The sequence below is a fragment of the Vombatus ursinus genome, unplaced genomic scaffold (assembly GCF_900497805.2).
Source record: "Vombatus ursinus unplaced genomic scaffold, bare-nosed wombat genome assembly UNPS02014786.1, whole genome shotgun sequence".
NCBI lineage: Eukaryota > Metazoa > Chordata > Mammalia > Diprotodontia > Vombatidae > Vombatus > Vombatus ursinus.
This window is the reverse complement of record NW_020954564.1, coordinates 44,918,973-44,933,216: the sequence shown is the minus strand read 5'-3', so window position 1 is coordinate 44,933,216 and position 14,244 is coordinate 44,918,973. Positions and strand designations below refer to the sequence as shown.

General features: G+C 40.4%; 1 protein-coding gene across 4 annotated transcripts in view; it reads right to left on the bottom strand.

Moving 5' to 3' along the window:
• Positions 1-13,682: 13,682 nt before the first annotated feature.
• LOC114047178 (rab GTPase-activating protein 1) overlaps positions 13,683-14,244 on the bottom strand; it is a 218,109-nt gene continuing 217,547 nt past the window's right edge. For all 4 annotated transcript variants that reach the window (XM_027867975.1, XM_027867977.1, XM_027867976.1 and 1 more), the window contains one exon: positions 13,683-14,212. In XM_027867975.1, the coding sequence (XP_027723776.1) occupies positions 14,090-14,212 (123 nt within the window). In that variant the 3' untranslated portion in view covers positions 13,683-14,089. The remainder of the gene's footprint in view (positions 14,213-14,244) is intronic.

Here is a 14,244-nt window from a genome sequence, read left to right as displayed (position 1 = left end):
GGCTTTTTGTAGCCTGCAAAGGGCCACTGGCTTAATAGTGAGAGAGTTAGTACTATCAGATCCATTACATTAGATTTCACCTCTCAGCTTCCCTGATTAATTAGGCTAGCTCACCACATCAAACTGTTGACAGAAAGTGGGTGTTAACACTCCTGCTTTTTCTTTCTAAACAGCTTTGTTCATTTCTCCTCTGCAGATGATTGGAGTTGGATGAACTCTGTATCTGGATGACAATCTCATTAACCATGAGAGAGATTTGAAAATCATAGGGTGTCTTTTTTGTTTGTTTGCTTGTTTTTAAGGGAAAAAAAAATAGATTCTGTGACATTACCTTAGATGTTACTAGCAGATTCCTTACTTTGGGCCAGAGGCAGTGTAGAGACCACATAGGAAGTCTTGTACTTAAGTTGAAAAAACTACTGCATAAATACACGAGGTGGGGATGACAGCAAGCAGTTCATGCACAACCCTGGTAAGTTTGATAGTGTTATTGTCAAAGTGGTAGCTCAGAGGAATGCAGAGCCATAGTATAGCTGGATTTCCAGAAGGCATTTGACAGAGTCCTTCATGGTATCCTTTTGGACAAGATGTGAAGATGTGGATTTTTAGATGGGTTTGAAATTGGTTGAATGACAAGACCCAGTAAGTGAAGAGATGACATGGTATTAATGGAAAGAGTACTAGATTTGGAGTTGTAGGTTCTGAGTTTGAATGCCACTTCTTCTGTTCACTGCTTGTGTCACCCTGGGCAAGTCACTTAATCTTTTTGGTCTTCCTTTTCTTCTGTAAAATCAAGAGTTTGGATTAGGTAATTCCTCAGGTTCCTCTTAGATCTGTAGTGGAGTATCCCAGGGTTTGTTCTTTGTCCTGATTTGTTAACATTCTTAGTAATGACTTGGGTGAAGGTAAATGTTTACCAAATTTGTGGATGAAATAAAGCTTGGAGAGGATAACTAACATGCATGACAGGAGTGAAGATCCCAAAGTTTTGGTGGGCTGAATAAAAAAAAATGAGATAGAAATAAAAAAAGATAGAACACAGACTGATGGAAATTATAAGAAGGTAGAGTTTGGTTCAAAAAAGGAAGTGTATACTAACAATTCATGCTTTCCCACAATGGAATGGTAATGTCTTCAAAAAAGAAGTGAAATGTGGCTTTGGAGGCTGCATAACTGCTTATTTGGAATTGAAGAATCTTTTCCATGGCTACCTGGAGGGTATTCCTTGTCAGGTATGGGTTAAATTGGATGCGCTCTGAAAGTCTGTGATTAGATATGCCCTAGCCCTCCAAGCATCAGGGTGGGAGTCTTCTCAGAGTTTATGGCTTTTCTGTATATTCCTAATGGATGGGGATGTGTCATATAAGTAAGATATCTCTAGAACATTCATTCACTCAACATGCCTGCTCAGTCAGGTGGTAGTAAATTTAAGTGGAGAGAGTCCTGAGTCCAAGGTAGTAGAGAGAAAAAAGTCACATCAGGCTTAGTGTCAATTCATTGGTATTGTTTTTGAACAAAATGTTGCTTTATATTTCATCCCTTTCTTACAACTCTAGCTTTCTGTTCTCGTATTCAATGTTCTAGGATTCTAGTTTTTAACATTATGTCTCTTGTGCTTTGTCTCTTGCTCGTTCTCACTGAAACACACAATTTGCCTAAAAGTGCACACAGGCCCTTGAGTGGGGGGACAACACACTCCCTCTCTCTCTTCTCAGATGGCAGGAACATTTCTAGTTGTTAGTCATCTGAATTCTAAGGCAAATGAGATTGTACCCTAGAAACTTGGTTCTGGGAGAGGGGGAGCACTATCATAGCCCAGGATCAATGTTTGGAGAGAAGAAGGTAGGGAAAAGTTTTGGAAGTGAATCCTCCACAAATAAATACTGGTGCTTTTTGAGAGTATCAGGAAAGGTAGCTAACGGCCCTGAAGAATAATGTAGGACCTTCAGAAATGGCCTGAATTGTTGGGGTTCTTGTTCCCATAAAGATGTCATTTTATCTGGAGGTGGGGAATAGGATTGGAGGGAGTGATCAGGGCATTTACTGAACTGCAGAAAGCAGGATTTCCTGTACTCTATTATGAGGCCTCTTTCCTATTAAGAGAAAGTCCACTTCTTTCTTTAGAAAAACAAATTGGGTATTTATCTGTGCTGGTAGTCAGGAAGTTCTTCTTTAACTTGGACATAAATAATTCTTCTAGAGGTTTTTTTTTCCCCTGTGCAAATGGAGCACAGCTGGCCATGATTATTTTTATATAGCATTTTTTCATAGGTGTGAAAACTTGTTAGACTGTATCTTTTCAAAGTAATTTGTATGGTGTGAATTTCACAAATTCCTAAATCCCTGAACCATTATAACTAATTCTTAGAACATGGAATGTGAGAGCTAGAAAGGACAGAGTTGAAAAGGAACCTTAGAGATTATTGAATCCAGGATTTCCTTTTACAAGGAGTTATAGAGAAAAATAACTTGCCCCAAGGCAACACAATTAGTATATGAAAGAAAATGGGCTAGATTTTTTTGATTTTTGAGTTGGATTTTCCTTTCCACTTCTTCAGCCTTTTGCAATAAGTTTTCTTTAAATTGTGGCATAGTGAAAAGAACAGTAGATTGGGGGTGGGGTGAGGTAGGCTGGGCGGCATGCCAGAGGACTAATGTTCAAACCATGGTTCTTCTGTTTATAGGTTCTTCTTTACCTTTATGACTCTGGGCAAGTTATTTCCTTCTCTTGGCCTCAGTTTTCTCATCTGTAAAGTAAAATTGGAGAAAATAATTTCTAAGGTCCCTTTTGACTGTAGTAGTATTCCAGGATTCTGAGAGGCACCAATCATTAGGCTGAAAATTAGCTGATTGGTTTGCCCTGTTTTCTTGTCTGGGGTCAGCTTTAACATTGTCTGTCCTTCAGAATCTAGATAGTTTCTGGTGTCTTCTCACAGTTTAGTTCTGAGACCATGTCCTTCTCTCCCCATCCCCACCCTCTCCCTCCAAAAAAAGAAAGAAAGAAAGAAAGAAAAACAAAGGTTCCAAAGAAACAAAGAAAGAGAAAGAAAAGCTTGCTTTGTTTGAAGTCTGGGGAAATCAGGCCTTCCTTGTGGGGATGGGGGGGTAGGGGGCACATATGAAATACTGGCTGTGCTGCTTGTGACCCTTAGTTAGCCATTGTAAAATTAATTTCCAGTTCTTGAATCATTCCTGGAATCTTTGCTGGAGCCTGGCCACAGCTTGATTTTCCAGATCCCTTTTAGATGTTAACACAACCTCTATAGTATTTTTCATTTCTTGGTATTTTTTCTTTATATACTTCATGTTATGTGGTCTACAATTGTGACCAAAGGCCTGTTTTTTTTTTTTTTTTTTTTGTTTCAGCTGTAAATTTTTTTTGGTGAGACCATATTATCTCTTACAATGTTCCCTCTAGCGCTTGACATGTGTACTTACATTTTATATTATAGGTCCTTTCCATCTCTAACTCCTTGGTATTTTTCGACAACCTTGGAAGATATTTAGGGCAAGTGATGTTAGCCCTGTTTTATAGATGGAAAAAAGGAAGGGGGCTTTTGTCTTAAACTTAAGAAAGTAGGATAGGCTGTATGAACAGTCATAAGAATTATATAAGGGGATTCGTGCTTCAGGTATGACTGGATGATTTCTGAGGCCTTTTCTAGGTCTGAGATTCTTTAATTTTATAGCAAGAGCATTAGCGGCCATGGTGCTTTACATCCTGTCAGCTTCCTAGCAAACTGTATGCATTATTGCTTCACCCGCAGAGAGAGCTCATACTACTCCGTTTATCTGAAAGTTTCTTGGTGAGGAGGCGTATGGATCTGAAATTGTTGGTTTGATTGGTTCTAGTGAGCTAATGTCCTTTCAATCTCCCAAAACAAAGTTGAATTCTGTGTTCTATGGTCCCTTCCAGCTCTTGCATTGTATATTTTTAAAGATCTAGCAAGCCTCTAACATTGTATGTTTTATGGTCCCTTCTAGTTCTAATATTTTATGTTGGTCTAACATTCTGACTCAATGAAATTCAACTCTTAGATTTTTTTTATAACCTCTTTGATGGTAGCATGTGTAACTGTAGCCACAGGTAAAGAAGAATTATAATGTACTAACACTGCACTGTCGAGCACAGAGAAAAATCCCTGTTGGATTACAAGCTACATCTTTCTTAGTTGGCCATTCTTGTGTGAGATGTAGCTGAGTTATTGTAATCTATTTTTTAAAAAGTATTTTGTTTCTTTGAATATGAAATTGTAAATACTGTAATTTGTGGTGGAAAGTCATTTGGCAATAAATAACCTTGTTTGCACTGCTAAAAAAAAAAAACAAAAAAAACAAAAAAAACCACCACCAGCTGAGGTGTAATCTCAGTAATTTAATACATGATTGTACTTTGGGAATTGCTTGTACCATGGGATTTTTAACCTGGGGTAATGGACTTTATGGCTCTAAACTATGACTGTGAATTTGACTCCAATGCTGTTTTGTATCAGACCCTGCCCCTCCTCCCTGCAGACCTGTATGTTCCTTTTACCCAACTGCTTTCATAAGAAGCTTCTTTGCTGAGGTTCCTCAGTGGAGCAGGGTTTCTTGGGAGCTGCCCATCCAGGGAGCACTAAGCCTTGGCACTACTGCTCGCCATTCCTGCCCTGCATTCTCTGCCATAGACTGTCCTTTGGTTCTGCTGTTGTCTTTGTAATACCCTGCCGTATTATGTTTCCTTTACTTAACTCTAAATAAAAGCTTCTGGCTTAAAAAAAAAAAAAAAGAAAAGAAAAAAGGAAAGAAAATTGGGTGAGTTATTTCATGAAGACCTGGATTTTCAAAAAACCTGTGAAGAATCGATGATGCTGGAGGTCCTTTCCTATTCCGAGTATCTTCAGTTCTAAAAATAATAGCAGCTGCCATTTTGATAGTGCTTTGTGTTTTACAGAATGCTTTCCTTATCACATATCTTCAAGGTAGATGGAAGGTTATCCCCACTTCACCAAGAGGGGCACTGAAGCTGGGGGGGTGGGGCATGGGGCGGCAGGAGGTGAAAGCTAGGAAGCAACAGTTTATGAACTCACATCTAGGTCTCCTCTCTAATTTTTCTGGGACTTTTTCCTGGATCATTGTGTATTTAAAAGAGCCTTAGATTTTAAAGTAAGAAGACTTGGCTTGAAAATGGGTCCTTTCTGCCTCCTCCTAGCTGTGGGACCTTGGCCTAGTCACTTGAACCTTCTTGAACCTATTTTCTTATCTGTAAAATGGGAATGGTGACTCTTAATACTTCGTACTTTTCTAGTGCTATAAGGATCAAATGATCTGGAAATGCATATAATTCAGTGAACATTTATCAAGTACTCACTGTGTTTAAACACAGTACCTTAAGGCACTGTGCCAGACACCTTTAAGCACTATCGAAATTATTATACCACATTGCCTCTTCATTCTAAATCTCAAGCCTCCTTGTTTTGTCTTGGTATTTCCCCTGGGAATGTCCCTCGGTGACTGTGAATTTGAGTACTTCATTTTTCCTTTCTAGGCTTACTGACTATAACAGAACAGTAGACACAATCTCTAAAACTCCTTTCAGTTCTAATCTTTCATTATCTTAAAATCATAAAGGAATGACTTCCCCCTAGTGAGGCTTGGAGTATCCACACAAGGCAGAAGCCATGGACTGGTACAGATTGCAAGAGAAATTGCAGGGTTTATCAGTGGGACAAGGGCTCTTTCCCCAGGGCTAGTCTTTTGTTTTTGCAGAAATTCCCCATTGTTTGATTGCTGCCCTGTGCACCTCCTTATCCTCCACTGCTAACCTGTTTTGGTTGCCATTTAGGGAACTAGGCATGTGACAGAAAATGATTCATAGGCTCTTTGAGCTTGTCGTGCACTTTGCCCACCTCCAGGCTGGGTCTTTAGGCTCATAGGATGTCTCTGCATGGGCATTCTGGTAGAGAACTCATGGAATCAGGAGGCCTGGATTCCAATCCCAGTTCTCCTGTTTTCCTGTATGAACTTGGACAAATTCCTTTCCTTCTCTTGATTTCATGTCATGTAGAAGAGGGATAAAACTTGTTTTTCTTTAGCCCTGGAGGTAGGACTAGTACTAAGCAGCTGTGTGAAAGTTGTAGAAAGGCAGATTTCAGTTTAGGAAAAACTAGCAACAGGCAGAACTGTCTAAATCAACAGACATTTATTAATCTGTGTGTGCCAGGAATTGTGCTTAATTCTGGGGATAAAAAGCAAAAGCAAAAATAACCCCAGCCCTCAAGGAATTTACATTCTAAGGGGAGAGACAACATATGTAAGTCGATATGCAAGATAAATACAGAACAGTGGGAAGGGGATGGCAGTTGTCGCTGGTGGGATCAGGAAAGATCTAGAACAGGAGGCAGGTGTTGCTTGAGCTTAATCTTCAGGGAAGCCAGGGGATTCTGGAGGTTGGAGGGAGCACATTCCAGGCCTTGGGACCAGCCAATGCAAAAGCATGGAGATAGGGTAATAATTTTGAGAAACAGAATGTAGGCCAGTATGGCTAGATTGTATAGTGTGTGGAAGGGAAAAGAATGTAACCAGATTGGAAAGATAGAAGGGGCCAGGTTTGAAGAACTTTAAATGCCAAAAGGTTTTATATTTGGTCCCAGATGTAATAGGGAGCCATTGAAGTTTATTGAGCAGAGAAGTGGTGTGATCAGATCTATTTTTTAGGAAAATGATTTTGGCAGCTCTGTGGAAGATGGATGGGAGTGGGGAAAGACTAGAGCAAGGGTCAGCGAAGTAAGGTCAGGGGGACAGTTCTTTAAACTGCCTGTTATTGTATCCCCTGTAAGCTAAGAAGAGTTTTTAAATTTTAAAATAACAGTAAAACTTCGAAGATGTAAAAATCATTTTGTGTTTGAGGGCTCAGGCTGAGGGCTGAGTTTGACCCTCTGACTATAATTTGTTAACCCCTGAACAAGAGGCAGGGAGACCAATTAGAAGGGCATTCCAATAATTCCAGTAAACGGTGATAACTGAACTAAGTAAGATATGTGAGTGGAAAGAAAAGGAAATATGTGAGAGTTGTTTTAAGGACAGAAATAATATTTGGCAACTGATTGGATACGTGAGTGAGGAGGATGGCACTGGAGTTTTGAACCTGAGTAACTAGAAGGATGGTGGTGCTCTTGAAAGTATGTATAGGGAAGTTGAGAAGAGGGGAAAGGGGTGGGGGAAAGATCATAAGTTCTGTTTTGAATATGTTGAGTTTAAGATACCTATAGAGCATCCTTTTTGAAATGTCTACAGGCATTTCATGAATCAGAGACTAAAGAGCTGGGAATCATTTAAATAGAGATAAAGAGAGAGAGACATACACACACACACACACTCTCACTCACTCTTTCTCTCTGTCTCTCCCTCTCACATTATCTAGGTAGGAAAAGGTAGTAGGGAACGGATTTTCTTTTCATTGGAGGTCTTCAGTCAGAGACTGGATGACTATGACCACTTATTTAAGGTGTAGATGACTGCTGAAATTCTTTTCACTTCTGGAATAAAAAGTTTCTAAGGCCCATTCTAGCTGTCAGTCCATATTCTGTGGTGTCTTTTCAGTTCTAACATTTTATTACTCTAATTAATGGCTAAGAGGCAGGTTGTGAGGGGGAGGATGACCTGTTCAAGGGCCTTCTTTGCCAGAGAGACCTTATTTTGTGGCCCATTCTGTCTTGGCTTGTGAGAGAAGGTGCTGTGTTCTCTGCTTCTCTTTGGGACACATGGGGTAGGCTGAATGCCTGTGCTCATGGTGGGAGTGTGGGGGGGCATTTCTGTTTCTTTAAGGACTTTACAGGGCTATCTCACTAAAAGATACTATTGAGAGATAGAGGAGAGTCCCCCTTGCCATTCTACAACCACTTTCTTTTTCAAAGTCTTATCTCAAAGAGAGTGTGACTTTCTGTAAAGAGCCCTGGATTTGAAGTTGAAGACTTGGGTTTGAATTCTAGCATTGCTGATTATGTGATCATGGGCAAGTCATTGAATCTCTTCCTGGTTCCTCTTCTGCAAAACAAGGGGGTGTAAGGCCTATCGGCTCAAGACTAGCTTTTCTTTGGCCAGTACTAGAGGAGCTCTGGGGCTCAGCCCAGAGTCACAACTAATCTTTTCCCTCTAAGGAACTGCTGTGAGCTGAGGGCCCAGGTTCAGTCCCCCAGTACTTAATAAATGCTTGTTGATTGACTAGGGAATATTTGGTGGTTGAACTAGGCAAGCTTTTAGGGAGACCTGTGGCCTGTCCAGAGGTTTCGGGAGCCAGGCCAGGAGGGAATGAGCTACCAGTTAATTTGGTAAAAGTCTTCCTCAGCATCCTTATACTCAGCCATGAAAAAAGCCTCAATTCTGTCCTAAGTTTCCTTTCCTACTGCACAAGCAGTTTAAAGCTCATGGCATGAGTGATTCCAGGTCTGGGGCACACACGGCAGGAGTGTGAACACCTGAATCAGCTTAGGAAATCTTTGCCTAATAGGAATTTATTTGGAACCAGCACACTTAGGCATCCTGCCCTTCAGATCAGGATATTTGTCCCTGAGAAATGTGTAAGGCTCAGGTTGCTGCTTTTTGAGGCTTCTCTCAGCCTAAGAGTGGGTTGCTTTTACTCTAGGAGGTGGACTGGGGGAAGAAACCACCTAGTCTCATCCTAGGAAGCAGTGTGTAGTGAAGAACACTGGGTTTGGAGTCAGGAAACCCAAATTTAAGACTTGGCCCTGTTAGTTGCAATATAAGTCACTTTACTATCATTTTCTCTTCTGTGAGATAAACATTAAAGCAAAAATGAGTGCCTACTGCTGGGGATCCAAAGATAGTCCCTGAACTCAAGGAGCTTCTATTCTGCATCATTCTTGTATCACTTGACAAGGGTCTTACAAATTTTTTTTTAAATTTTGTAAACCTTAAAGCACTATAGAAACATGCACTATAATTTTCAAATGGGTATTCTAAATAACTGGTTACTGGTAGGAAGGTGGGGGGTGATCTAAAGTATCCCCTGACCCCCCATTCAAGAAGGGTCCTGTGGAGGACAGAAAGGATTCCCATGAGCAGCAGAGTGTAGAAAAGGTCTCTGTCCCTAAAATTTCAAAGTAGTATAATCACTATCCCAGTACATCAACAGAAGCAGCTTCAGTAACCTGGGGTAACGAGCCCTGAGGTCATCTATAGTTGCATCTGTCCCCTTCTCTGGACTTGGTTTCAAATGCCAGTTCTGCTGCTCACTGCTTTGGTCAACTTGGACCAGTCGCTTCTTTCTATGAGGCTGTTGGACTACTCCAGGAGTTAAGCTGGGGTCTGTGAACATGTTAGAAAATTTTTTTTAAAAGAATAAGTTTCAATATCATTGGTTTCATTTGTAATCTTACAATATCTCATACATTTAAAAATGTTAATTCCAAGAAGAGTTCTTGTTGGCTTCACCAGACTGCAAAGGGGTCCAACAACACAAAGTTAAGATCACTAATGTTCCTTCCAGTTTTATAGCTATCCTACTACTGTAGGTCTTTACAATAACCTACCAGGATAATAATATCCTCTTAACAGGTACCAGTGTCCTCTGCTCTTCACACTGCCTGAATAATCTTTTATTCGTAGATTTGGTCATTTCACTTCTTTGCTCAAAACTCTTCAGTGATTTAGTGGCCTGTTACCAGCTGAATAGAGTTCAGACTCATTTGTTTGACAGTCAAGGCCTTTCTCTTAACCTTTCTAGCCTCATCTCCTAATCCTCTTAAAATTCTACAGTCCAATAGAACTGGGCATCTCTTCTCAACCTCCCCACCTCCCTCCTCCCCCCCAGTATACAATTTACATTCACCATGCCTTAGCTCATGTTATTCCTTATCCTTGGAATGTCCTCTCTCCCTCTGCCTGCTGAATCCTTACCCTATCCCAACCTTCAAAACCTAAGTCATGCTATTTACATGGAACCTTTACTAATGCTCCCCATCTAAGATAACCTTCCCCTAACTGCCTTCAAATAGTACTGTTTTACACATCCCCAATATAGTCATCTTGTTTGTATATATAGTTGTTTGTATTTTATCCCTCTATTAGACTGTGAGCTCCGTGAGGGCAGGGAGAATGTCTTGTCCAGACAATGTATTTCTCCGAACAGTGTTCTTCAAACAGTAGGTGCTCAATAAATATTTGAATCTCAACCTTTGCTTTCAGTGATTTATTCCAAGGTATGGTATTAACCTCAATATCTGAAGGGCTCCCAAATGGAAGACTTTTCTTGTAGCATTAAAGGAGAGAACTAAAAAGGAGTGGAACTCATAATAGAGATCTGGACCATGTACGTGGAAGAACTTAAAAGCTGTTCAGCAATGGGAATATGCTGCCCCCTGTAGTTGAGTTCCCATCACTGTAAGTGTTCAAAAGGAGGCTGGCTGTAAGACTAGTGTAGTAGAGTGAAATGTAGGGCAGAAAATCTTGCATCTCTGTGGGGAATCCTCCCTAACCTCCAATATTAGGACCATAGATTTGGAGATCGATGAGATAGATAGACTACCTTCATTTTTTTCTATGAAGGAGGCCTAAGGTCACACGTGTAGTAAGTATTACCAGAGCTGAGATTTGAACTTGGGTCCCTGGATTACAAATTCATTGTTCTTTTTAGATGACTCAGCCAGCATAGAAACCAGCTCTGTGTTTCACTAGTATCCAAATTAGTTTAGAGTGGAGAACTCAATAGAAGCACTGAATCTGGAATTTAGAGTCAGATTCAAATCTCCACTTAACTAGCTTATTTTAGGCAAGTTACTCCCTAAACACCATTCTTCTGTGAAAGGACGATGCCACCTAAAACTACTTCTCTTGCTTTGTAACAAAACAAAGTGGTGTAAGAAATGTGAGCAGTTATTCCTAGCCCCAGCCCCAGTCAGCAGGGTAGGAATGAAAGCGACAATGCCAGGTATAGAACCAGCTTGCCAAAGGTACTCCAGAGGTGTGGGACCCCAAGCTCTCTTCAGATGTAGAGAGGGGAGGTCACTAATACAGTGCAATCGAAAACTTTCTGATACATTGTTAATAGCATTGCAGATTTAGAAGATGTAGAAAGTGCACAGGATTGGTTGGGCTTCCTCTCATTTCCCGTATGTTTTACCTTTCTACTTAAAGCCAGTAAGAGGAATAAAACCCATTTGGCCTAAGCTTATGTCCAGTGTAGCTGAGGTGGTAGGGCACAGGAGACAGGGCTGTAATCCCATGGCAAAGGGCCTGGACAGTCAGACTAATTCTGGACTTGGAGTCATTGAAGTGTTTTGAATAGGAGTCATATAATTAGACTTTGGCATCATTAAACCAAGATCTGTCCTGAAGAACGGAATGAGCTTACCAGCCTGTTGGCAAGTCTCCTGCCACCTCCTCCTGTAAGCCTTATATGACCTTCAGCCTTTGCTGCTTTGCCTTGTACCTTCCTTGTACACAAGATGCAAGTATTATAGCAATTTGTTGCCTCCTCAAACTCTTTGAGAGCAAGAACCAAGGCTTATCTAAACCCAAGGCTAGTACTTAATGTAAGGAAGATGAGTTCAGTTAAAGGGTCTGAAAGGGATTATGTTAGAGATGAGCTGCGAACCAACCCAAGGTCAGGGCCAGGGCCACTGTGTTTGTGCTTTAGGCAAGGTTTGAAAAATGTCTTACCTAAATTCACTGGTGGCTTTGAGTCTTTACTCTAAAAATATTTAGTGGACAATAATGGAGAAGTTTAATCTGGCACTGAAAACATCTTAGAACATTTTCAGTCCCTAAGTGATGGAAACCATCCTTTACAGAGGGGAACCACTAGAGGCCTCCAACTGAAGATACTGACATCGTGGAGAGCTTTCAGTTAGCTGAGTAGGGGGAGTGGCCACTTGTTTATGCATTCATTACTTTGCTGCTGAGTAAGTTGGGGCTGGGGGAGAGGGGCATGGCTGGGGACTGGCTAATGAAAACTTTTGGGGCAAAATGATAAAGGAATACTTTAAGAAGAGCCATAATTTTCATACATCAGCATTTTTATCACCTTAAAAGACTTAATGGTTCAAAAAATAAAACCCAGAAAAAACTCATTGCTCAGTGGCCAACCCTGGTGACAAGCTGAAACAGAATGGTCTAGGACAAAAGACACATGGTCTGTTGTGGGGTCTCCTGAACTCAAAGCCTCTCCAATTTAGTTGGTAGGCACTAATCCAGCTTATGCTCAAGAGAAGCTTTCAAGACAAATGTCAGTGGAATGAATGCCTATACTTATTAAAATGAAATAAAATTGAAGAAATAATAATAATACAATGTTACTGGTTTATATTTCAATTCATAAAGTTTACACACTTAAACTACCCCAGCACAATGTCCACACAACTTAATATTGGACACACAGTTGTTTGTTTGGGTGATTAAACAATAAAAATGATGTAAGCAGTTAAGGAAAGGATTGGGTATATAGCTGCATGTCACCTCCATCGTCACAGGTCACATTAGCGAGCATTAGTACAGTCAACAAGAAAAGTACAAAATAAACCAAGTATCTTTATATACAAACCAGTGTCTCTTCTTGTAACCAGCTTGCTCACACTGCACATAGGGTAAAGGAAAAAAAAAGTATCCACTGATACAAGAGAGATTTGTCAGCACAACATAAAACCATTATAAATTAAAAATGAAAGTGAAAATAACAATCTTTAAAAAAGGAACAAGGTGCTAAAAATCTTCATTCGATAGCTTTCAAGTGAGAACTTCAAGCCAGTGTGAATGGGGAGAGGCCCATGCACAGGAAGTACTCTGAGAACAGGGCTCCTGAAACCCTGCTCACAGATCCAGAGTCTGAGCAGGTAAGATATCCCCGGAAAGTCAGTGAAAGTATATAGCTGGTGAGTCCCAGAGCACCACTACCTTGCTGCAAGTGCAGATAAACATACATACACATCCCGAAAGACCAACTACATGTGTACAGTTCAGTTTCTCCTCATTCATACGTATGTGCAAACTAAAAACCTTTTGATATTAGGGAACTCATCTTGTCATGGGGGGGAGGGGAGAGAGAGAAAAGGAACAGCCCTCAAATGGAATCAGTTGTCCAAAATGGCCACATAATTAGTTACACGTCAGCAGTCCTCGTGTTGGGATTCCAACAGGGCTGATTTTGTGTGGGCTTGGGAAGGACAACTTAGATCTGTCTATATGACATAAGTAAAATGACATTTGCCCCATTTTTGATTATTTCACATCTCACATTCAAAGACAAGTCACCCAACACGGAGCTGTGAAGTCATTTGGCAGCTAGTGCTTTTAAAAAAAAAAAAGAATTGCATAGAATTGATTAGAAACACGTAAATAATGCCAAACAGAAAAATGTGCGGTGTGTTGTCTAACAAAACCAGATGGTGTCAACCATAGGTGTGAAACCCTTCCATTTTTTTTCCTTTTAAAAAACTCCCTGGATCCTACCTGGAAGACCCCTTACAGATAGATAGACTTGAGTTATATTCTTGGTTAGTGACATTCCACCTCTGCTATTCTCTCTATATGTATATACACATACATGTGTGTGAATATATCTCTATGCACACATATATACATGTGTGCATGTATGTATATATACAAATGTGTATATATATATACACATACTTTTATATACACACACACACACATATATGCATGTATGTATGTGTGTATACACACACACGGACACACCCACAAATCAAGGTAAAAAAAAAAATCCAAACTGACCAAAAGATCCCTACACCTGTAATGTAAACTTGGCCGCAGGGTATGTTAAGTTTTCATACCTACTTTGACTTTGTGAAAAAGGCCTCTTAGGGGTCTCAATAGAGTGCTTCTTGGAAGAGTTTCAATCTAGCTAGAACACCTGTTAAATATCAGTAGTATGGAGAGTCCTACATAGGAAGCCTTGTTTTGCATGTTTTCCATCCACTTTACCATTGATCTATTAAAATCCTGACATGCTGCTGTGTTTCTAGGTTATATACATTCTGGTCCTCTGACATGTCACAGAATTCAAACATCTGGCCGAGGAAGGCAGCCAAAGGTGGTGTGTGTTAAGAAGAAGATGTCTCTATCTGGAGGTGTCGCCTCAACAAGTCTCTTTCCCTTGGACACCAGTCACTGTCTTTATAGAACTTATGGTTCGGTTGAACCAAGTCTTCTTGGCAGCCTGGACCTCATTGAGTGCGAGACCCAGATGGTGTTCCAGGTCCTGAAAGAGAAAACATATGACCCACAATTACA